Here is a 23197-nt window from a genome sequence, read left to right as displayed (position 1 = left end):
GCAATTAAAAGCATTTCAGCACAAATTGAGGATGAGCATTTTTAAGTTGCGCCTGAACGTCATAGTAGAGTAATTACGGTAGTGGGCAGGCATCATAAGCAGTGCTGAGGGAGCCGAGGAGGAAAACAGTGTCAGCAGCAGCAGCAGCAGGAGGCAGGGAGAAGGAGAGGGCTGAAAGTTGGATTGCGCTTCCTTTTGTAACCGCTTCCCATGACTTACTCGCCTAGTGAAACCTGTAAAACCACACTGTGTGTTTTAATTTTACGTCTGCTAAGTTAAAACTTGGGTATCGTCTGCAGAAGGTGCGTATGAAGAGCTAAACTAGCCTTGATGCTAGCACTGGAAACCCTCCTGCGTTCCACTTAAACATTCTGACATATTAGAGAGTTTACTAACAAGCGAAATTGACGAAGATTTTTCGTTTGGTGTGAATGAAACTGATATATCACCGTGGTTACGGTTATAAAGGGCTGAATGGAGGGGCTATAGTGTAATTAAATTGCTACAGGTGTGGTAAGTACATATATACTGAGTCCTCTGAGATTGAACAGTTGATTAAAATATAGCAGCAGCTAGCTAACTTAAATTAACGGCTACCGAGGTGATTCCCTACATCTGTAATCGATTAGGTATGATCAACTTCCAGGATCCAGTTTGTAAACCTTTGTTAACGCAGTCATCAGTTAATTAATGCCGAGTGTTGATCAGATCCACAGCTCGCCGAGTCAAGATGATGGAGGAGTCGGTGAGCGCCTTTGAGACGCATCTGACGGCCGTCATGGATAGCCTGATCCGCGCGTCGGTGTGCGAGATCAGCAAGCTCTTCCAGGAGACCGTGAACGACTATCTGGTGGAGCTGTCCCTCAACAGGAAGGAGAACGAGGCTCTCAAGCTGCGGCTCAAGCTCACCGAGAGCAAGCTGAGGACGGAGCGCAAGTACGGGATGGGCTGGGCGGCCAGCCGCCGCAACGCCGGCCCGAATGCAGGCGAGGAGGTGGGAGGGCGGCAGAAGCGGAAAGTTGACGTTGCCCGTAAGTGTTTTGATGTGAGTGGTTGAAGACTTTACCACAGTGACTCGCATGTCTGTTATTTCCATCAAAGATGTATCTGCATTTGTGTGTTTTAAGTGGGGGAAAAAAAAGCTTTAATCTTGCTCTGCAGACACTGACACTCTTGTTTTGTTGGAAACCATCTGGCTAGAGCTGATCTCTCTCCCTTCCTCCTCCGCCTCCTCTTCATGATCTTTCCCTCCATCCTTCGCCTCCCCCTCTCCTCTCCTCTCTTTGCACTGCATTCTGGCCCTCCCACTCCTCTTTCCTTCTGCTCCCTCCCTTCCTGCCTTGCTCCTCTCCTTCTGTCTCCCTCCCTCCCATTCCTGCTCCTCCTTCCGCTCTCCTCCCCCCATCTCCTCCTCCTCCTGCTCTGTTTCTTTCCTTGATCACGTTACACACACACACGCACACACACACACACATATATACTCCCCCGCCTCCTTTCCTCTCCTGCTTCTCTCTCCACCGCCCTCCATAATTACACACTCAACTTCTCTTCTCTTTTTTTTTCCACTTTTCATCCTCTCCTTCAACATGTCACCTCCTTCTCAACAACTCCGCTTCGTCCTCTCCTCTGTCATTTCTGTCACATGTTTTTTTTTTTTCCCACTCCTTCCCCCTCTCCTGTGTGTCCTTCTACGCCCCCTCTCCTCACTTGTTCATCATGCTTACTCCTCCCCCTGGTTGATTTCTTCTCTCCTTCACCCCAACCTCTGTTTGACTCCTTTCCCCATCTTCCTCCTCCACGTCTTTCCCCTCGTCTCTCCTTCATCCTTCATTTTTTGCCTTCCAATCATCTCCTCCCACTCGTCTCTCTCCCCCTCATATTTCATCGTCTGTCTCCCTGTGCCCTCTGTCTCCACACCTTCCTCCGCCGCCCTCCCCTCTCTGCAGGAGGCAAGCTGAAAAAGGTCCCAGCAGCGGTCCACGGCAAAGGATGGCCTGGAGGTGTGTGGGAGGAAGGAGGAGGAGGAGGAGGTGGTGATGGGGGAGGAGGAGCTGGAGGGGCTTTAGGCTTAGTAACGGGAGCAGGAGGAAGAGGGGGGAAGGAGGCCAGGGAGGCGTACCTCGTCCAGTTCCCCCGAGATGAGGAAGACGAGGGAGAGATGGAGGATGACGAGGACGGGGAGGGCAGCCTCAGCGGCGAGGGGGAGGAGAACGCCAACATCAAAGAGGAGGTGAGGGAGACGGGCTTTCTCGGCGGAGGAGTAGGAGGAGAAGGTGGCGCAGCATCACCGTGTTGCTCGGCAGCTTCACGTAGACCGAGTAGGAATGTTGACGGAGAGATAATGAGGAGAGGTGATGAGAGGTTCGCTTGCATCTCTCCACCAACAAATCATAGCAGAGATGTTGGCGATAAAGAGAACGCTGTTGATTTGATTTTTTTTTTTTTTTTTTAAGCTGCTAGACTTCCCTCTTGAGTGGAAATCTTCAACTCTCAAGTACAGCAAAGCTTTTTATAATAATTCTGGCAGCTGTATGAAGTGTTTTGCTATGCAAACACATAACCAAGTGGTATGTTTTCATCTGAGCTTAGTCTTACAGTGTTGAGCAAAAAAAAATAAAAAAATGCACCAAAGAGATAAAAATCCATCGCACAATCACGAACTGGCAGCTGATAAATGAAGAAGTTAGCATGGAATAGAGATGACATTTTAAGTGATGAATTTTCATTGCCTTATGTCACGACTACAAGCTTTTACATGACGCATGAATTAAGCTGCTCTGCTGCCCCTAAATAAAACCCAGTGGAACTGATTGCCTCTAGAGTTCATCCGCATGAAATAATATCATTGCCATGCTAAGATCTGAAAATTAATATAAAGAGAGGCTCTCCATCCAGTCTGACTGAGCAAGAGACAGTTTACAAGAAAAATGAACAAAGAGTGCAAAACTGGGAGACATAAACACCAAGACTGTGCTGCACTGTAATTACTGCAACAGGTGGATCTATAAACCACTGACACAAGGTGGGTGAATAAAAATCCATGCCACACTTTTCAGATTTTTTTATTTATTATTATTTTATCCTCTTTTCAGAAGGCCTGTACGTGTAAAGCTGATGCTTCTCCTGCTCTTAAATTTAGAAGCCATTTTGTACTTGAATAATAAATTTTTCACTGTGTATTTCCACTAACAACCGTTTAAAAACAAACTGCATCACTACACCAATGACAGAAGTAGATGCTTATTGTGATGCTCAGTCTATTTCTCCTCTTCTCAGGGATGAACTTTTCTTGTTTTCTTTTTTAAATTATATGAAGTTGTTGCTCCCCAGAAACCATCCACTTTTCATTTTTGGTGTATTTCAGACTGTATGACATGAGTTTAAGGTTTGCTGTTATTTAGGTGAGTTAATTCTTCCAGTTTGTCTAATGCGTTCTGTCCCTTTCAAACCTCTGATGATACATTATGTCCTAAAGCAAATTTAACTAAACGGCAGCCATAGCTTGGCTTTCATCTGATCATTAAGAACAAGAATCAAAGCATAGATTGTCTGTTAGTAGTAAACCCATTTATTTGTCTTGATTAATTGGGTTATATTGAAAATGTTTAAAAAACTGAACTGAAGTTAAAAAAAAAAAAAAGACAGAAATGAGATCTTCCATTTTGGTGTAGTTCCAAACAGCAGCACCATATTTGATATTTCGACATTGTGAATGTTAAATGTGAACAATTTGATCTGATTTATAAACTCTCTCTCCATGACTCAGCTGTTTGCTTTCTAACTCTGCAGTTTTCTCAAACGGAGGGCTATCAGCCTGCGTCTCTGAGGCTCATAAAGGAGGCGTTGAAGATGAATCCGCCCAACCAGAACCTCCTCACTGGCTCCAAACCCCAGAGTGAAGGTAATGAGCCCCGGACGCTCCGACTGAGGCAGGGCAAGATAGAAAATCTTAAAAGAAAGTGAAAATCATTCCTCACGCAACCGCTCTTCTCCCTCGCTCTGTGTCTGTCCTGAAGGCCTTTCAGATTGCCCCTCAACTCTTCATCAGAAAGTAGAGGAAGAGGAGGACTGGGCCCTGAAACGCTCCGAACCGGCAGACGGGGGCATGACGATGGACGAGCTTCGAGGCCTGGAGTCTGCGCTGAGAGCTGAGAGAGGCCGTGAGCAGGCGTCCAGGTCGGCGTCACAGCGTGACGCAGAGGTGGTGCAAGGCAGCGAGAGGAGCGTGGCGCCGAAGTACATCGGACTGGACGGGCTGGAGCAGGAGGGAGAGCTGGATCCTCCGCCTCCTGCTCTGCAGAGGGAGGAAGCCGGAGTGAAGGACCCTGCGAGGGCTGGAGGCGTTGACGGAGCGGAGCTGAAGCTAGGCTGGTCGAAGAAGCTGAGAGAGGTCGACTGTGCCGCTGTAACGCCTGCAGAGGGCGCTGTGGAGCAGGCAGAGCCAGAACAGCTGCCCCATCCGTCCGCTCCTGGCAGCGTGGAGGAGAGCGGAGAGGAGGAGGGCGGAGGAGATCTGCTGCACTTCTGTCCACAGTGTGGAGGAGGCTTCACTTTGGAGGCGGAGCTAGACGAGCACCCCTGTCCACTAGGCGGCGCCCATTTGCAGGGCAGCGGAGAGGAGGTGGGCCTCTTCCCCTGCGCCCACTGTGGCAACACCTTCAGCCACGCCTGGGCCCTCAAGAACCACGAGTGCGCCTGCGCCGCCGAGCGGCCGCACTGCTGCGAGATCTGCGGGAAACGCTTCACGCACTCGCGCTCGCTGGAGCGCCATCACCTGGTGCACACGGGCGAGAGACCGCACCGCTGCCCGCAGTGTGGGCGCTGCTTCAGTCGCCTTGGCAACCTGGAGCGGCACCAGCGGATCCACACGGGGGAACGTCCATACGGCTGCGAGGCCTGCGGGAAGCGCTTCAGCCGCGTGGAGTATTTAAAGAGACACCAGCTGATACACAGCAGCGAGAAGACGCCGCTGCAGTGCTCCAACTGTGGGAGGAGCTTCTTTGACATCGAGCAGCTGAAGAACCATCAGTGCTTCTAGAAACGCCTCGTGAAGAACGGAGAAACTCTGGAGAAAGTTGAGGTTTACCACGGAGTATTGGGGTCATTACACGAATAAAACTTAATCAAATAATGTGAGAATAAAGTCATAATATTACGGACTATTTTGAGAATTAAGTTGTAACAATATGAGAATAAAGTTGGAATGTTATGGCTTTATTCTCGTATTGATTCCACTTGTACGACTTTATTCTCGCAATACTGTGACTTTATTCTCACAATATTCTGACTTTATTCTTGTAATATTCATACTTTCTTAGCGTGCCCCTGGTACTCTGTCGTAGAAGTCAGCTGACGAATGTGACGATGGTTATCTTTGAGGTTACAAGTGCACATGTGGGTGATTTTTGCTGGCAAGAAATCAACACTAAAACTCATTTTGTTCCAGGAAAAATAAAGCTTCTGCCATTTTCTGTGGAAACGTGTAAAACCTGAACTTATTTATGAGCAAGACTACATTGTGAATTTTTCTTATTTTCTAGCAATAATTCACTTGTACTAAAGCCCCGTTCTCTTCCTACCAATACAACTGACAGTTTTGTAAGCTTTGTATTTTGTATCTTTGTGTTTTGCTCTCTGTTACAAAATTAAACATTTCGATTCATCCTAAACCATCGCACGCCTGGCTTTATTTTAAGGTTCATAATGAGATGATGAGGAGAGCCTGTAGAGGGCGCTGCATAGCCGGTAGAATCAAAAGCTGAAGTTCAGAAGCTGAGCTAGATGAGATGAACACGTTTGTCCATTAGGTGGCGCCACTTTGTCTTTTCCTACTGCTCTCTGTGGTGACATTTTTAGTCGAGAGTGTGCAGGGTGCCCCGGATGATCAACCAAAATAGGTGGTTTCCCTCGTTTTATGATAAAATCTTCATCTATTAAATTATGCTGCATTCTAATGTCACCACTTCATTTCCCTGCTTTATTGTTTATGTGAATTGCATGGCATAAAAATTAACCTAATTTTTTTTATTGAAAAAAGTAAAAAGATAACTAATCCAAAAAGGTTAACAAACCTGAAATGCGTGTAAGCATCTGCGCTCAATTACTGCACAACTAAGCAACACATTTTCCTATATCATTTTTTATTTTCATCTGTTTAGGTGAGAAATAGCAAACAAACATTCCAATAAACATTTCTGACATTGAAAAAAAATACTAGTGACCAAATACAGCCACTCTTCTTTTCAGTAGAGTCATAAGATCAGTTTCTTGATCTTATCAAGAAACTTTTTGCAACCAACAACCACAGCTTCCACTCTGTTCGGAGATGGACTGTTTTCCTTCACGAGAAACATGAAGAAACTTATGTTTTATTCTTTCAAGTTCTAAGACATAAATTAAAGAATTTCAGATGTGTCTACAGGTAAATACTTAAGTTGACATGACATAAAAAAATAGTTGAAAACTACTATTGATGTTTGGAAAGAAAACATCCGTGCACATCCAGCAGTCATTAGGCGAGAGGCCTGGTACACCATAGTCCACAACATTAATTTATTTACTTTATTTATTTGTTCATTTATTTTCTTATGCACACACAAAAGTTTGAAGCAACATGTGGGTTAAAAAATGTCAATCCATTTTCTCCTGTGAAATATCTGTTCGATGTGAGTTGCACTTTAAACTCTTTCAGCTTCTTCTCTTTAATCCTTGTATCATTTTCAGATGATTTCTTCAGAGCATGGAGACAAAATTATGAAATCATAACCTTCTAGCTCCGTATCCATATGTGCAGCTTTGCACAAAATTTATTCTAAAAATCCACAGGGCTGACAGATGGTATTAACAGGAATATAAATGAACTGAACTGAAAATGGAAGCTTGAATGCACCAAGTTTTATATTAATATATTATATTGTAATTATTTTATACCTGACTGATCTTTGTTCTCATCAACTCAAATAAAGACTCCAGTTCATGCCAAGAAATGCTTTATTAAAAGTTTGTGAAAGATTACATTGAAATATCATCATCATTTTCCATCAGTAAAGATGCTCCACATGTAACCTTGGTTCTGGGATAACTGCAGCTTTTCGCGTGCTACTTAGCTCCACAGTGCCCATCAAACAGAGTTATGTACATGTTTAGCCTCTTTTTCAGGATCGCCTCCAGTTCCTCTAAGGGCATCTCCCTAACATCATAGCCTGAATATTTGGGACTTTTCTTCACCACGTCGTCTCCGCTGTTGGGATCGTTTCTTCCCACAGCAGCATAAGTGGGGAAGTATTTTCCCTGATCCTTTCCAATGTTATTGTCGTTGCAGCAGTAAGCAGACCATATGTACTCAGGAATGAACACCCGGTCTTTGATTTTGTGCTCTCCTGACTGATAAGGGATGATCCCGGTAACTACATACAATTTATCTTTGCAGACATTTTTAAATCTGGCCGACAGATTCTGTTCAAACTTGTTCCACTCCTGGTTGTTGGAGATAGCTGCTTGAGGAACGATGTTTGTCAGGGTGAAAGTGGCCGTCCGATCATCCTTTGTCGCTTGATGGCTGCTGGGGGCGAGATGGCCTCTGGTGAAGCCGGAGTTTGTGTAGTCATCATTCACGGCCTGGCTCTCCTTCACGTTTTGGTCTGGGTTTTTGATGTATATCATACTTTTGTCACCTTTGCTGTTTGCCAACTGAAATATACAGAAAGAAAGAAGAAAAGAAACAGAGAAAAAAGAAGGAAGGATAAATAAAAAATAAAGACAGGTCATTTAAAAACGATAAGCAAAATTCATTTAATCATTACTTACACTGTTTATCACTGAAATAGCAAAAACGACCAAATGTTAATGGAATAAAAACATTAAAAACTACATAAGGCTTTTTCTAGTATAACATATTATTTTAATTCCCAGCTATTTCCCGGGAATGAAAAACATTTTGGACATCAGGTCTTACCTGAGGCTCAATCATCCAATCAGGACGAGGTCTCTTCCCATCTGGACTGTGGAGTTTATAGGCAGAGTACAGCGGTGTCCGATACTTTATGTTGTACAGGGTGGCAAAGCGATAGGCGTTATGGTACAACTGGCAGATATGCCGATAATCTGGTCCGGTGATGCCCTTGGGTGGTTCGTTTCTGTAGAAGAATTGGAGGCAATTGTTAAAGTTTGCAGCAACCTCGCCATAAACCAGGCCAGAAAAGCAGGTTAGGAGAAGAAACAGAGCTCCGTTCGGCAGCATCTTTCTTCCAGTCCTTTGGAGCAAGATAGCAGAGCTGCACTTCGTGTGAAGGAAAGGAAAATATGTGCAAGAGATGGAGAGCTCTTGGTTAAATACTACCTGAAAATAGAGGAAGTGGCTTGTGGCTTGATAACAAAACAGCGGTTGCAACATGTTTACATAATTTTTTATGTAAAAATGGAAATGTATTAATGTGTTATTCAGTCACATTTCTTGCAAAATCGCATGTGGGCTTCTTCAACACGAGTAAAGCAGCAACACATGTTGAACTTTGCAAAAGAGTGCAAGTAATTAGCAAACTGCAGATAAAGTTTCAATTTGAAAAAATCGTAGTCTATTTACCGTCTATTTAACTCTTAAAAACTTGTTGAGATGTGATCAATTCTCTAACAATCAGCTGTTACAGCAAAACATTTACTGATTGTTACAATTACTGATGAGTAATTTGGCTCAGTCAGCTGGTGGACTCTAGTTTGTTGTTTCTAGGTAGAAAACAGCTTAAAATTGCCTTTTTTAAATGAACTTTAAAAATGTTAAAGTTCATTCTGGCGGAGCTTAAACCTCCATTTTGTGGAGGTGGAGGCGACGCAGCAGCAGATGCACTGAGACTCATTATGAGATTTATACTCTGCCTTTTATGGGTTTTTTGATGATTACAGGTATAAAGTATACGTTCATGCAGCACAGAGACTGTTGGGTAATTTTTTTTTTCAACACTGCAGTGTGAAAGCTTCCTTTTTTTGTAGTCTACGCCTGATTTTAGAGATTGTCTTAGAAACCACAGTGGAGATATGGGCCACTGTAGATAGCAGAAACATTATGACACGGCTGAGTGAAAACATGCAAATGCAAATTGCTCTCAAGACGGAAATATTAAAATGAGGTCTAACCTTTTTTTTTTATCAGCTTATCTAACTTCTTATTAGAAGTTAGATAAGCTTATTAGAAGTTAGATAAGCTTAGAGAGTGACGCAGTTGGTAGCACAGTTGCCTTGCAGCAAGAAGGTCATGGGTTCAATTCTGCATGAAGTTTGCATGTTCTCTCTGTGCATGGTGAGTTCTCTCTGGGTACTCTGGCTTCTTCCCACAGTCCAAAAACATGACTGTCAGGTTAATTGGTCTCTCTAAATTCTCCCTAGGTTTCAGTGTGTGTGTGTGTGTGTGTGTGTGTTTGCATGGTTGTTTTCTCCTGTCTGTCTCTGTGTTGCCCTGCAATGGACTGGCGACCTGTCCAAGGTGTACCTGCACCAGCATCCCTCCCAACCCCAATGGGTTAAGCGTGTAAGAAAATGGATGGAGGAATAAGATCTAAAACTCAGTACAAACAATAGGTTTTGGGCCTTAGCTCTTAGATTACATTTTATTTGAGTGTTTTATCTCGGTATGTTCGGTTGCCTATCTGGCTCTGATCAATTGTTTTTTAACCGTTGTGTTTAGAAATGGGGTCCAACCGACCCCACACACGTAAAACTGTACGTTTGCCTCAGTCCTCGCATGCACAAGGGTTACGGTTCTTTCTGTATCTATGATGTCATTTCCCACTCAGGGGGGTCCATCTGTTCTGTTATCTCAGCACTGTTCCACTGAAGAAGGTCATCATAATAAAAGCGATTTCCCAAGCAGAGTTGAGCAGAGCTCACCAATCTTTGATCCCGAGCGGGTTAGAGGTTGTGGATCTCTCCCTTTGCAAAGGAAGGCATAAAAACCTCATTGGTCTTGTGCTTGGTTCTTTACAGGTCTTGAGCTAATTTTAAAAACCCCAACAATGACTTCAAGCTTTTGAAGTCATTGTTTAATTGTGCAATTGTAAACTTTATATCATTTCTGTGTTTTCCATCCGAAACCAGATCTGAAAAATTGCACTTGCTTATTAAACGTTTATAAACATCTGTTACTTCAGATCAGAACCATAACGGCGTATAATGTTAATCTGCTGCATGTCCAAACAGCAGAGTTTTGTCATTCAAACTGTTAATTCATGTTTATGTTAAATGTGAACAAAGCGCCGACCTCTGCTTAGTTCTTCTGTCAATAACAGTAATTTTCAGCATTTGGTCATTTTAAAATATAATTAAATTCAGTTAATTTATATAGGAATAATTCACAACAAGATTTATCTTTTATTTTCAAAAGTAGAAGAAAGTTTAGTTCTATCATGAATACATTCCAAACGGTGGAAAAACGTCAGTCGGCTTTAATTGGACGGATACATGGAGCATCCAGTCTCGTCATAAAGAAGTCAACAGAAAGGGGTGTAAGGCAATTCAAGTTTATTTGTGCTGCACTTTTAATTAATGAAACATTGTTGTAAAACAGAGAATAATTTATAGAAGAAAAAAAACAGCAAGTAATAAAACCCTCATATAAAGGATTTTATATAAGGGTTTTGACATTTCTCATCAAACAGGGTGACAAACACATCCAGCCTCTGAGACAGGATGCCCTCCAAAGTCTCCAAGGTCATCTGCCTCACATCATAGCCTCGTATAGAAGGCTTCACTGTATTGTTAACAGGCACAATCTCCTGTCCGCTGCTGGGATCATTTCTTCCCACTGCAGCATATGTAGGAAAGAGCTGCTTCATCCCCGTGGGGAGGTTCGTTTTGAATTTGGGGCAGCAGTAAGCAGACCACAGGTACTCAGGAACAGACACTCTGTTGTTGATCCAGCGCGTCTCTGATTCGTAAGGCATGGCACCAGTGATTACGTACATTTCCCCGATGCAGAAGTTCTTGTACCTCTCCAACACCTCGTTCTCCAGTGTGCTCCATGGGCCAGAGTTGGAGCCGATCTGCTGAGGCACTATGTTTGTCAGAGTAAAGGTGGATTTTCTGTCTTCCATCGTCCCCTGGTGCAAACTGGGACAGAGGTGTCCTTTGGAGAAGTTGGAGTTCCTGTAGTCTTGGAGGACCGCTTGGCTTTCAATCACGTTCTGGTCAACGATTTTATTAAAACGTCTCATTTCAGGACTGGCACCGGAAAACGCCAACTGCAAACAGAACATCAATGATTTAACGATTAATTCAATTAATTATCTGATTCATTTTACACTCTGACCATAGGCACAAACATTGTTTAGGAAATATTCGGTTGTTTTTTTTTTCACATTAAATGTTAAGTATGAATCATTTCACATGCAAAATGTTTTTGAAAACGTAATCTATGTTTGAACGAGGCATCTGGGTAGAAATAGCCAGAAATTATGCTGATGTAAGAGTCGCATAACTTCAATATATTTCTACTCAAGTAGAAGTAACAAGGAGTTGATTAAAAAATAAAATTACTCAAGAATGTAAAAATTTTTCTTTTTTTATATTAAATATGTATTTAAGTAAGAACGTTACTTAAATACTGAATACTTGAGTAGGACTGTTTAAGTCGATTTGTGAAAATGTAACAATCATACAGGCAAAGTGCAAAATGAATTGTTGTGTCTGGTACTTAGAATAATAAAATAAAATAAAAAAAAACTGATTCAAGTAAAATAAAAACTCATTTCCAAAACTACTACCTTCGTTAGGTAATGTGTTAGAACAGTGTAAAGTAGTTCTTGTGACAATATCTACTATTTGGTCTCCAAACGACACAAATGGTTTAACAGATACAAAATAACAGCAGAACAACAAAGTGTGCTGTAAAATCAAACGTTTTAACATTTTAGCTAATTTTATTTGTTCATCCTTGAAGTAACTCAACGTCAGCAGAGTATCCACAAGTCAAATAAGTACTGCTTCATAAAGATGTTAGTCTTAAAAATATAAACTTCTAATAGTTTTTCAAAAATATAAGTCTGAGTAACTTCTGCTAGAGCTCAGTTTCCTTTTTTATGATTTAAAATGATTTAAATCTCAACATTTATAAACAGCAGCATTCATAATATTTTAATGAATATTTTTTTAAGAATAAAGGACTGCTTCTTTAAAGTACAGTCTTACTTATTTTACATACCTGTGGTTCATACATCCAAATGTTTTTAGGTCGCCTCCCGTCCGCAGGACTCAGTTTGTAGGCGGAGAACAAAGGAGCCCGATGCTGACGGCGATACAGGCTGGCAAAGTGATATTTGTTCTTGTAGCGCTGGCATATTGGCTGGTACTCTGCTTTCTCAAGACCCCTTGGAGGAGTTCTTTTACAGAAGAAGTCAAGGCACTCATGGAAGTTGTTGCTGACCTCTCCGACAGTCAGACCACCAAACCAGGGCAGGAGGAAGAGCAGGGCTGCTGTGGAGGACGACAGGAGGTTCCTCTGAGACATCCTGTGGAACAATCAGGTCAAATGAGACGGATCTGTTGGAGAGAGATGGACGATCCGCCGATACACTTCCTCTTCGAAAGCTTTAAATTAATGTCTCTCTCAGACAGAGGCTTTATATAGAGCTGAAACGTTGATGATTGCATTTTGAACAACACCTATTTTCTACACAACTTCCCAGCTGACCGGCAGAGTTCAAGGAAAGTTCCACTTTTACGTAATTTCAAATCCGACGGTCATAGGAACAGAAATTGTGGTTTAGTCATGTGCAGAAATTAGATGGCTTCCCATGAAAAAGCTTCGTCGAGTGTGTACAGAAACGACATGCTTCAACAAAGATGAAAACAAGATTAAATAAAAATGTGGTAACAGTCACAGGAACTGACAGCTCAGTTTCTGTTTGACTGCTCTACAGGTTGTTGCTGTTTCGTTTTACTCTATTTTATCTGAAGGTTTTAATGGCATGAATATCCAAAGCTAACTTTGAAGAATTAGAAATATGAAATATGGATGAAGAGATTTTTTTAAGACCTTTGACATTAATTCTTTAATCCTAAAAATGTTCTTCAGGTGACAGAAGGCTGACTTTGTAGTGGTCTTTATGTGTCTTTGAGGGTTCAGGTCTTAGTACACCCAGATTTTGGGCCTGATCTCTAGTTTCCAGCTGTAATTACTGAAACTGTGAACTGACCCCACATGGTTCAAGATAATAACTTCAGTTTTGTTTCTGATCAGCTGGAGAAAGTTATGCCAATTTTCTAATGATTTGCTCCTCTTTCCTACCCAGAAGTGAAAATAGATGCGAGTTAATTTTCTTTTGTGAGATAATTTTTTTAATTCAATATATAATCACTGCTTGTGCTTTTAAGTTTCCTCTCTGTGAGGAAAATGAAAAGATCACTTATTAAACATGATTAACTTAGATGAAAAAGATAATAATCTTATATTTTCTTTTGGTCCTGTGGGGGTGCTTTGACTTTTTCAGCTGTAGCACCACTGCTTCAGCGTATCACATCTTTACAGGAATTGAAGCACTTATTATGAGACAATGACACAATTCAGTGAGTTGGTTCTTTTGCTTTCTCTTCCTGTTCTTCACACATTTCTGTGATATTACGATCCGTCTTTCACAGAAACTATGACACATTAGTCAACTACGAGAAGTTCGTAACTACAGCTTCAAATAACAATTGATCTTTGTCATTGTATTTTTTCCATTTATAAAGAAACTCACTGTTTCTGCTTCCAAATTTGCACAGCTTCTTTTGTGGTGTAACTCTTCCATGCATGAATTATGATCATGCATGGAAGAGTTACACAGGATTTTTTTTCCCAAAAAAAGGCATAGAAAAAGGCAAGGATCAGTTGTAATTTTCTCCAAATACAAAGTTGTTATTTGGAAAATACATCGGCATTTGGTAAAATTGTTTTTTAGTGGTTACGTGATGTCACAATATATATATGTTTTTGTTGTTTGTTTGTTTTTTACCTGCAAGAGTCCTCTACAGGAGGAACAGGTGTCCACTTCAGTGGTCTGTGTGCATTTATTATAAAAATCCACAAGAAACACAAGAAAATGGCTTTTAGATAGACACCACTATAGTGACCGCTATGCATGAAAGGGTTAAGAAAACGTTTTCACATTGCATCACAGCTGCATCTCTGAATAGAAATTAACTTTTCGTTTCTGATGTTAAATACTGATAGGTAAAACCTGGGTTTGGTGATTTAATTATTTTCATTATACTTTCCATTGTAGAGTTCTGCATTTTCTGCTCATTCTTCACAATTTATGTCAAACTCTGATCTGTTTAACTCGTCTAGTTAAGTTGTTCTGGTTTGTAACTGGGTCACTCTAGTTTTATATGAATGGAAGCTAATTTAAAGATTATTTAAGAGTCTTGAAAGGTATCTGGAAAAACTTTACATTCGTAGTCTTACCCATGCTCAGTATTGAGCATATGCTGCATCATATGCTGCATCATATGATGCAGCACAAAAACAAACCAAAATTTGCAAAAGGGTTGCTGCTTGTAGAATACGTCATCGCCATCTAGTGGTTAATCAGTCGAATTACACTTGACGCCATGATTTAGAACTGGATCTAGGTTGCTGTTCAGTGAATCTTCGTGGATTATTCGGAGTCACCGATGATGAGGTAGAAAGTGCAACTAGATTTAACAGGGTTTTTTCCCTCACACAGAGGAAATAAATGAACTTCTACAGGCTCAACCAGCTGGAGGTTTCCTCATTCTTCTTCCTGACTCAGAGCCTGCAGAGTGTGATTCAAGCTCTACACATTTGTGTAAATCTTTACTCCACACGCTTAAAACTTTAAGATACGTTTATTTAATATCACTTAGGCTATCCAAAAGAGCAGCTATTTGTTATCACTGCATGAATCTAACCTGTATGGCAAGAAGAAAGTCATGACTGAAGGAAAATCCAATCGACATCCATCTGAAAGTTTCCATAGGGGGCATGGAAAACCTGTGGAGGAAGGTGATCTGGTCAGGTGAGACAACAAACAAAAACATGATGCTGGAGTTTATTCTTCCAGCAAGAAAATAATAACCCTCAGCATACATTTACATTTTAGTTTTGATCAAATATTCATATGTAGGAAATGTCCAGTCAAAAATCAAGCCTAAACAACTGTTGCAAGACCTGCAAACAAATATTCACACCTTCTTTCTATCAATCTGAATAAGCTTTATTTATTTATTTATTTATTTTTAAAGAAATGAACAAAGATTTCAATCTCCAGGTTTGAAAAGTTGGTAGATGGATTCTGGATATCGCGGCAAAACCGATGGTCTCATGGGGTTGAATAAAACACACGCCACACTGCATCATTCACTTCACATGTGTTCTAACAGATAAAATCCCAACAACATACACTGAATTTTTGGTGGTGATGTGATAAAATATAAAAAATGTTCAAGGACTGAGAACACCTTGTATTCTAATACATTTATTATTTTAATTTTTATGTTTATTTCTCTCTTTTTTGCATTAACACAGTCTAAGCATGCTCCAGTGTTTTGGTCTAAAGATTTGGTCTTACTATTAGCTGTGCTTGTTTTTATTCAGATCAGTGATTATTTGTGACTTAACTGCTTTATAAAAGTTTTTATAAATTATAACTGATAAAAACCTTTATAAATTATAACTGATAAAAACCTTTATAAATTATAACTGATAAAAACCTTTATAAATTATAACTGATAAAATCCTTACGTGTCTTGATGCTTAAACTCCAGCTGCACATTTACGATGTAAACACTGAGCAAACATTTGTCACAAGACTCCAAATAAATGACGATTTTTTAAAAAAAATTAATGAACTAAAACTATATATATATATATATATATATATATATATATATATATATATATATATATATAGTTTTATATATATATAAAACTATATATATATAGTTTTATATATATAAAACTATATATATATAGTTTTATATATATAAAACTATATATATAGTTTTATATATATAAAACTATATATATATATAGTTTTATATATATATATATATATATATATATATATATATATATATATATATATATATATATATATATATATATATATATATATATATATATATATATATATATATATATATATATATATATATCTTTCATCCTCTGACCCGAGCTCAGAGGATGAAAGATACCACCCGGGGAGGGTGAGAAGGGAATTTTATATATGTGTGTGTGTGTGTGTGTGTGTGTGTGTGTGCGTGTGTGTGGGTGTGTGTGTGTGTGTGTGTGTGTGTGTGTGTGTGTGTATGAGGGGCATGAGGGACGAAGCTGGTGTGGAATCTGGTTGTTCTGCATTTGAAGCTGCTGAGCCTTTTGCCAGAAAGCAGCCGAGAGAACAACCATGGTGATGATTCACTGCAATCCTTCCCGTTGGATCCAGGAGACAGAGCAAAGTTTATGTGGCTGAGCTTAAAAGCAATTGCTGATAATTGGTCATTATTTGCTGAGATGCAGATGTGAACAAACTGAGCTTAAAGACAAAGAAAATGATGAAACACTGTATGCTAACACAACAATTAAAAAAAATCGCCAATTCTTTTACATACTAAATTAAAATAAAACAAAAAACTGTAGGCTCTTTTAATTCAGCTGTGGTGAAAACATCAAATTAAACTTAACAGTAAGCCAAGTTTTAATAAAAGGTTTAGATTTATAGTCTGTGTTGAGGATTTATGGGAGGCCCCTCACGGGCTAACATATATTTGTTCGCTCATGCCTTGAGCCGGATGACTCTTGATGTTTTTGGCTCAGAAATAATTTCTTTTCAGTTTGCCTTTCCTTTATTATTATTTTTTTTTCAATCTTTCTTAGAAATCCTCTCAAACCGCTGTGGGCTACAGTCGTGCGCCTCGTGATTAAACCTGCCCATTGCGCAGCGGCTCCGAGCCTGTTTCAGCACGCCTTCCGTCATCTTCTTGAAAACACAAGCTCTGCCGTCAGCTCCAGGCCACTCCCTTTCTCAGCTTGAAACGGAAGATAAGTCTGGTCTCCGCTTGCCACAGAGTTTCTCTTCGGGAAAACTATGAGCGCGGCGGAGAATGGCGGAGTCCAACGCGCTTGAGGAGCTACAGTCGGAGCTCACCTGCCCGGTGTGTCTGGAGCTGTTCCGCGACCCCGTGATCCTCGAGTGCGGACACCACTTCTGCCAGGTGTGCATCATCCAGTGCTGGGAAGCGAAAGCGGACGAGCTTTCCAGCTGTCCGAAGTGTAGGAAGTCGTGTGCGCGCAAACCGCGGCCCAACTCGCTGCTGTGCAACGTCGTGGACAGCGTGCGCAGAGCCCGGGTGATGGACGCAGCCTCGAGGACGCCCGAGTGGGACCCCGAGGGGCCCCTGGAGATGCCCGAGGAACGAGAGCCGGGCTCCAGCATGAGCAGCGTGGTCTCCTCCATCGGGCACTGGCCTCACCTGGTTCTGGACATGTGCGAGGAGCATGAGGAGAAGCTCAAGCTGTACTGTGAGGACGACCAGCTGCCCATCTGCCTGGTGTGCGGCATGTCCCGGGACCACAAGACCCACAACGTCATCCCGATCACAGAGGCCTTTGAAAACTACAGGGTAGGCCTTTCTCCTTTTTTTCCCCCCTGCCCACATCCTCCCCAGAGCAAACTATTTATAAACTATTATACAAATGGCACCATGGGGCTTTAACCAAGCATCATGACAACTGGATAAGCAAGATGAAACACAGAGATCCAGTCAGGAAGTGATTTACTGGCTGTGTTTGCACAAACATTAACAGAGCGAGTGCAGCATGGCAGGTTGGTTTTGAAAGCACACTCCCTGTTTGCCCAGACGACATATCTTCCTGGAATTCAGCAGACACCTGTGAACTTTGCCAACTCTCCTGAAAAGTGTGTTTCTGTTTTTTTGTTGTTTTTTTGTTGTTGTCTTTTTCTTTGTTTGTTTTTCTGGTGCTAAATCATCTTTTTGTACACCGAAATGCTCAGCTGAGGTGTGTGAGGCATCATATGAGTCCAATTAAAGTTTGGGTGCTCTCTGTGCAAAATGCAGATTGGATTACCTTTCAATAATCAAGTTTGTCTCTCTGGCTTCTTGACAATATTTCTCTTTTATTTCTGTCCAAACAGGATAAGCTGGATGTGGCTTTGGAGAGAGTTCAGGTGCAAACAGAGGAGGCCACATTGTTCCAGAAACAGACCAACGACAAGATCCTCCTCATTAAGGTACTAAAAAGCTGCTCTCTTCTGTTAACTTTACACCCAGACTGCCAGGTCAGAGATTATTCCAGAGAGTTTGGGGTCATCCACCTGCGTTCCTGCTCCTTCCAGCTGTCTGTCAGACCAGACTGGATGATGACTAACGATGACAGGTGGTGACACAACAGGTTGTTACCCGGCCTTGCTTGAACGTGATGACTCTCATGCCGAGGTCCAACCTTAAATGCACCAACAGAGAAGCAATGGCAAGTCCTGTATGTCTTCCTCACGCCCTCTGTATTCAGGCACACAGAAATGTTCACTATGTGCAAATACAGAGGGAGAGGGAGACGGCGAGTCCATGTGTGTGTGAGAGATATGCGAGTTTTGCTGCGTGGGGTTGCTTTCTGCAGCAGTTGATAGCTTTACAAACTGTTTTCTCTTCCTGTCTCTACTGTCTGTTTGACCCACTTTATGTGCACATTCACAGATTTTCACTTCTTGGTTTCTGTCACTATGGCAGGATGTGGATGAGCAAAACGGAGCGGAAGTTGGTACGTTTTTCTGCCTCTTCCTGCAGGTTTCTGTTTCTGTGTTTCTTTTCAGAAAGTGACGGAAGCGCATGACTGACGAGCCTCTGCCAGACCGACCGCAATCACAAACACTTAGTGCAATGTTTGGGTTTTAGCAGAGTTTGATTTTACAGCTGATTGCTTTTCCAGTGAATCGCATTGACACTTTGTTTCCAAAAGTTATACTTTTGATTTCTTCTAATTATATTGTTTATGTACAGCAGGTTTAGCGGAAGAAAACTGAACTAGATGCTATATTGTGTATAGTAGCTGCATGTTTTAGTGAAAAGAATGAAAATATGGTTCTGCTTGTTTTCTTTATCTCTAGATGGATATACGACTCATATTTCCGCTGCATTTATATTAAGTTGTTTTTGTTAAACTGGATGATATTTTGAAAGATGACAAGGAAAACTTTTTTTTTTTAAACCTTTTCTGGCTTTTTCAGAACATCGTGCCTTTTCATTCATACATTTAGCAGCAAACATGCTAAAACGTCATGTTGACATGAGTAACTATATATTTTGTAATGGAAAACTGATTGTAACCCTGAAATTTGTAATTGTGAAAATGAGAACGACAGAAAACATCAAGTTTTAAAGTCTGAGTTAAATATCACATTTCATTTTTTGCTGCACAATTCAGACAAAAGAGCTTTTCTTTAAAATAGAGTACTTTTAATCATCTTTATGGACAGTTTTGTTTTATTTTATTTTTTTGTTTGTTTGTTTTTTGGATTAAAAACAAAGCTTCGCTCAAAAAGATTTGTCCAGAAACTTTCTTAGCTTCCCGATGAAACTTGAGTCTCTGCTCTCAGTGACCGCGGTCTTCGATGTGATTCAGGGGCGAGCGGGAGACCTGGAGGAGCTGGTCACCGCCGAGTTTGGCCGTCTGAGGGAGTTCCTGCTTCACGAAGAGGAGAGCATAAAGGAGAAGCTGCAGAAGGAGAAAGAAGAGAAGCTCAACCAGCTGGAGGAGGCTCTCACACGGGCCACAGAGCAAATCAGCCAGCTGGAGACCACAGCAGCAAAGCTCCGCCTCAAACTGAGAGAGCAGGAAAATCCAGAACAGCTCAAGGTGAGTAGATACAGGGACAGAAGAGAGAAGTTTGGTTATGAGCGATGCCAAAGATTGTATCAGTCTTCAGGTTTCGACACGGTGTTTTGTAACAACTGGTTCTGTTCTTTTCTCAGGGAATCAAAGATTTCATTGGAGGGTGGGTGTTTCTTTCATCCTGACCAAAACATTTCAACATCACAGATGTAAGACAGAATTATAGGTCACATCTTCTTTACCTCCATGTGACCGTTGTCCCGATGAATGTCACAAGGTAATGGCGTAATGTTTCGTAATCACCCGTGAGTCGAGCCGTAACAGGATGTCAGGGCATGATTGCGGTGGTGTGACTCAGCTCCGTCACAGATGAGTAGCAGCAGGCAGAAAGACCTAATCTAAGGGTGTTTATGGAAATGTGTTGCGCCAAAGGTGTTGTTTTATCAGTAACTGATGTTACATAGAATAAAGTATGTATGCACGTCGTAAAACTTGCTTCTTAAAGATTTCTAAAGTCAGCAGTGTGGTTTTTATCAACACTATGTTGTACCCGTTTCCCCCTCTAGGGCTGAGAGTTTGTTTGAGCGCCCCCCAGAGGTCAGTGTGGATCTGAAGTCAGGAGAATATCTGGGACCCCTGCAGTACAGGACCTGGAGGAAGATGAGCTCCATCTTTCAGCCGGGTAAGAGCTCCTGTCTGTCCGTGCTCCATAGACAGCACACATAGTGAAGGAATCCCACTTGAAATAAAAATAAGTTTATTTGTTGTGCCCTGCAAAAATAGTCATACCCCTGACATTTTTTATTTTTTAGTTAGTTTTGTTTTGTTTGGTTTTTTTTCAAAATAAACTCACCATATTTTAGTTCATTTTATTGGGATTTTATGTGATGTAGCAACATTAGGGGTTTCTGAATTGAAATAAAAGAAACATATTTTAGTTTTATATATATATATATATATATATATATATATATATATATATATACATATATATATACACCAATAAAAATCTGAAAAGTGTGTTGCACATATTGAATACATCCTGAATATTCTGAATTTAAAACATCTCTGAGTTCTTCAATCCATCATCTGAAAATAAAGAGACTTGCGCCGCAAACCACCAAAACAAATTTTACTACTTCCCTCCTAAGACAGAAAGCTTTAGGTCAAATCTTAGTCATGTGTGTTAAATCAAATTGAGAATCTGTGGCAAGACTTGAAAGTTGATGTTTTCAGATGCTGTTTTTTTTATTTTTGGTTTCAATGTATGAAGCTGGTAGAGACAAACCTACTTGTTATTTTAGCAAAATGTGGTTCTACAAAGTTTTGAATTCATAGGGTTCAAAACAAATACATGCCACTAATTTTATATTCTTTATTTGTAAAATTTATTCTGGCCCATGTTTCTGGAGCCCTCATTCGGTGGAGAAACTCAGTGGAGCCTTTAAAAGACTTTAGCATTTTTCTCTCTGTGTTGTTACAAATGATGTTGAGTATCGTCTCATTTCTTTGCCGTTATTGAGTTAAAGATTTTATGGTCCAGTTTCTTCTCTGTATTCATGTTGATCTTTCTCTCCTGTGTCCTCCCAGCTGTCTCAGCGGTGACCCTTGACCCACACACAGCCTACCCCTGCCTGTGGGTGTCTCCCTGTCACACCAGCGTCCAGGTGGGGAAAATCCAATCCAACCTCCCCAACAATCCGGAGCGCTTCACCCGCTACAACATCGTGCTCGGCTCTGAGGCGTATTCCTCAGGCAGACATTACTGGGAGGTGGAGGTGGGCAATAAGAAGGCGTGGGGTCTGGGCGTAGCCAAAGCCTCCGTCAACAGGAAGGATGAGATCAGCCTTTGCCCAGACGACGGCTTCTGGACTCTGGTCCGTCGATATAAAAACGACGGCACCAGCGAGTACGAAGCGTGCACCGACGCAGACGACACCTTAATATTTCCCTCCAAACCCCCCAAGAGGGTGGGGGTCTTTCTGGACTACAGACGAGGCGAGGTGTCTTTTTACGACGCTGCAGAGATGAGCCACCTCTTCACTTTCTACGATGCGGACTTTAAAGAAGCCGTGTTCCCTTACTTTAACCCCTGGCCAATCATCAACGGTCAGAACCGAGAGCCTCTCACCATCGTAACGCCACATTGGGGTTAGACGCGGGAGATTCCTGCTACGGACCGTTATGGACTCGTCTCATGATCATTCACGCGTCTGCCTGACAAAGAACTCCTGTCTGCATGACTCTGACCTTGTCGAGCAATTTAACTCCTGAATGACCGGAGAGGAAACCAACAATGAATATAAATGGCACTTTAGCACCTAACAAACTCCATGCAAAGATCTAATTCAGTCACTGAGGTGCTGGCTTAATAAATATGATCTGAGTAGCTAAAACCTGATCTGAACTCTGAAGATTCATGGTTGCATAGCATTACTTTAGTCAGCTGATGTCAGTAACGCCCAGTGCAAACCTGCATTAGGCAGCTTGAAACACCAGATGTGATAGACAAAACCCATTCCTACACTTTTGATTTGTTTTTTAGCCTTCCTTTCTGTGCTGCCTGTTCTACAAACTGTTTAATGATATACTAACACCTCACTTCATGCTGTTTCTGTCTTTGTTTTTGCAATATCTGGAGTGTCATGTACACTTTTCCTGTTTAGGACCCACATCGGTTCTGCCTCACGTAGAAATACATGCAGAACAGAGTGGAACTTCACCTGCACATGCAGACAAATAAAACACGTAGCCGACACAGTTTATCCATTTAAATAAATCCCCCAAATAGGATTGACTTACTTACTTTGAGTCCTGCATAACTGGGTCACCGTTGCTGAAAAATACACAAAAATACAAATACGCTGCCTATTTTTTATTTTTAGAATAAAACCTGCTTCTTCTTTTTTTTTTTATTGATTCAGGTTTTTGGATAGGATCAACTGTTTTGTTCATTTTCTGACTGTAGAAAACACGGACTGAATTTATCCCTGTGTGTGCAAATGGAACAGCAATATTTGTCGCCTGAAAAACATTTATTTTCTGAGGGCAAATGCTTAAAATTTCAATTGAATTCTTTTAAAATATTTCTTTAAATTTCACTATAAATTTTTTTGACACAAAAATATGAAATATTCAGGACTATTTAATTTTTTAAAAACCAGTTTGGTTTTTATGAGCAAAGGTTTTGATTTTTAGGATGCAGTCATAAGATGTACAATTGTCACCATCTTACATTTGACCAACACTTATCTCCTAACTACATTTAACTTAATTTTACTTGTTTTGAGGCTCTAAAAACATTAACTGTGTGTATTAATATTGTTGTGAGGTTGTAAATTTGACATTAAATTAACATTTGAA

General features: G+C 41.0%; 4 protein-coding genes across 6 annotated transcripts; 2 read left to right on the top strand and 2 right to left on the bottom strand.

Moving 5' to 3' along the window:
- The first annotated feature begins 92 nt into the window (after positions 1-92).
- Positions 93-5669, top strand: LOC106928349 (uncharacterized). Of its 2 annotated transcripts, none has more exons than XM_015004562.2 (5): positions 93-302; positions 709-1031; positions 1947-2230; positions 3790-3901; positions 4017-5669. In XM_015004562.2, the coding sequence occupies exons 2-5, from the start codon at positions 731-733 to the stop codon at positions 5036-5038; spliced, it is 1719 nt and encodes a 572-aa protein (XP_014860048.2). In that variant the 5' UTR covers positions 93-302; positions 709-730; the 3' UTR covers positions 5039-5669. The 2 variants fall into 2 exon arrangements, with proteins under 2 accessions (XP_014860048.2, XP_014860049.2); XM_015004563.2 differs by lacking the exon at positions 93-302 and adding an exon at positions 319-629.
- A 1303-nt stretch (positions 5670-6972) lies between these two features.
- LOC106928359 (endonuclease domain-containing 1 protein-like) lies at positions 6973-8308 on the bottom strand. The gene is made up of 2 exons (XM_015004581.2): positions 7955-8308; positions 6973-7689 (listed from the first exon to the last, which is right to left on the bottom strand). The coding sequence occupies exons 1-2, from the start codon at positions 8237-8239 to the stop codon at positions 7099-7101; spliced, it is 876 nt and encodes a 291-aa protein (XP_014860067.2). The 5' UTR covers positions 8240-8308; the 3' UTR covers positions 6973-7098.
- Positions 8309-10496: 2188 nt separating this feature from the next.
- LOC106928358 (endonuclease domain-containing 1 protein-like) lies at positions 10497-12958 on the bottom strand. The gene is made up of 2 exons (XM_015004580.2): positions 12188-12958; positions 10497-11228 (listed from the first exon to the last, which is right to left on the bottom strand). The coding sequence occupies exons 1-2, from the start codon at positions 12491-12493 to the stop codon at positions 10599-10601; spliced, it is 936 nt and encodes a 311-aa protein (XP_014860066.2). The 5' UTR covers positions 12494-12958; the 3' UTR covers positions 10497-10598.
- Positions 12959-16931: 3973 nt separating this feature from the next.
- LOC106928350 (zinc-binding protein A33-like) lies at positions 16932-23197 on the top strand. 2 transcript variants are annotated; one of them, XM_015004564.2, is made up of 6 exons: positions 16932-17607; positions 18141-18236; positions 19625-19858; positions 19975-19997; positions 20401-20516; positions 21425-23197. In XM_015004564.2, exons 1-6 carry the CDS (start codon positions 17089-17091, stop codon positions 21988-21990), a joined length of 1554 nt encoding a protein of 517 aa, XP_014860050.1. In that variant the 5' UTR covers positions 16932-17088; the 3' UTR covers positions 21991-23197. The 2 variants fall into 2 exon arrangements, with proteins under 2 accessions (XP_014860050.1, XP_087865669.1); XM_088009543.1 differs by lacking the exons at positions 16932-17607; positions 18141-18236 and adding an exon at positions 18260-18763.

The sequence above is a fragment of the Poecilia mexicana genome, unplaced genomic scaffold, assembly GCF_051168715.1.
Source record: "Poecilia mexicana isolate PSO_F unplaced genomic scaffold, ASM5116871v1 scaffold_10, whole genome shotgun sequence".
Lineage (NCBI taxonomy): Eukaryota > Metazoa > Chordata > Actinopteri > Cyprinodontiformes > Poeciliidae > Poecilia > Poecilia mexicana.
This window is presented reverse-complemented; position numbering and strand designations above follow the sequence as displayed.

Bases quoted from the DNA above. Each gene is read 5' to 3' on its own strand.
- LOC106928358 (XM_015004580.2), bottom strand. From the start codon at position 12,493: ATGTCTCAGAGGAACCTCCTGTCGTCCTCCACAGCAGCCCTGCTCTTC. The intron at 11,229-12,187 runs GTATGTAAAATA...TTCTGTTTGCAG, and splicing joins TTTGGATGTATGAACCACAG to TTGGCGTTTTCCGGTGCCAG.
- LOC106928350 (XM_015004564.2), top strand. From the start codon at position 17,089: ATGGCGGAGTCCAACGCGCTTGAGGAGCTACAGTCGGAGCTCACCTGC. The intron at 17,608-18,140 runs GTAGGCCTTTCT...CTGTCCAAACAG, and splicing joins AGGCCTTTGAAAACTACAGG to GATAAGCTGGATGTGGCTTT. The intron at 18,237-19,624 runs GTACTAAAAAGC...GATGTGATTCAG, and splicing joins ACAAGATCCTCCTCATTAAG to GGGCGAGCGGGAGACCTGGA.
- LOC106928359 (XM_015004581.2), bottom strand. From the start codon at position 8,239: ATGCTGCCGAACGGAGCTCTGTTTCTTCTCCTAACCTGCTTTTCTGGC. The intron at 7,690-7,954 runs GTAAGACCTGAT...TGTATATTTCAG, and splicing joins ATTGGATGATTGAGCCTCAG to TTGGCAAACAGCAAAGGTGA.
- LOC106928349 (XM_015004562.2), top strand. From the start codon at position 731: ATGATGGAGGAGTCGGTGAGCGCCTTTGAGACGCATCTGACGGCCGTC. The intron at 1,032-1,946 runs GTAAGTGTTTTG...CCCTCTCTGCAG, and splicing joins GCGGAAAGTTGACGTTGCCC to GAGGCAAGCTGAAAAAGGTC. The intron at 3,902-4,016 runs GTAATGAGCCCC...TCTGTCCTGAAG, and splicing joins CTCCAAACCCCAGAGTGAAG to GCCTTTCAGATTGCCCCTCA.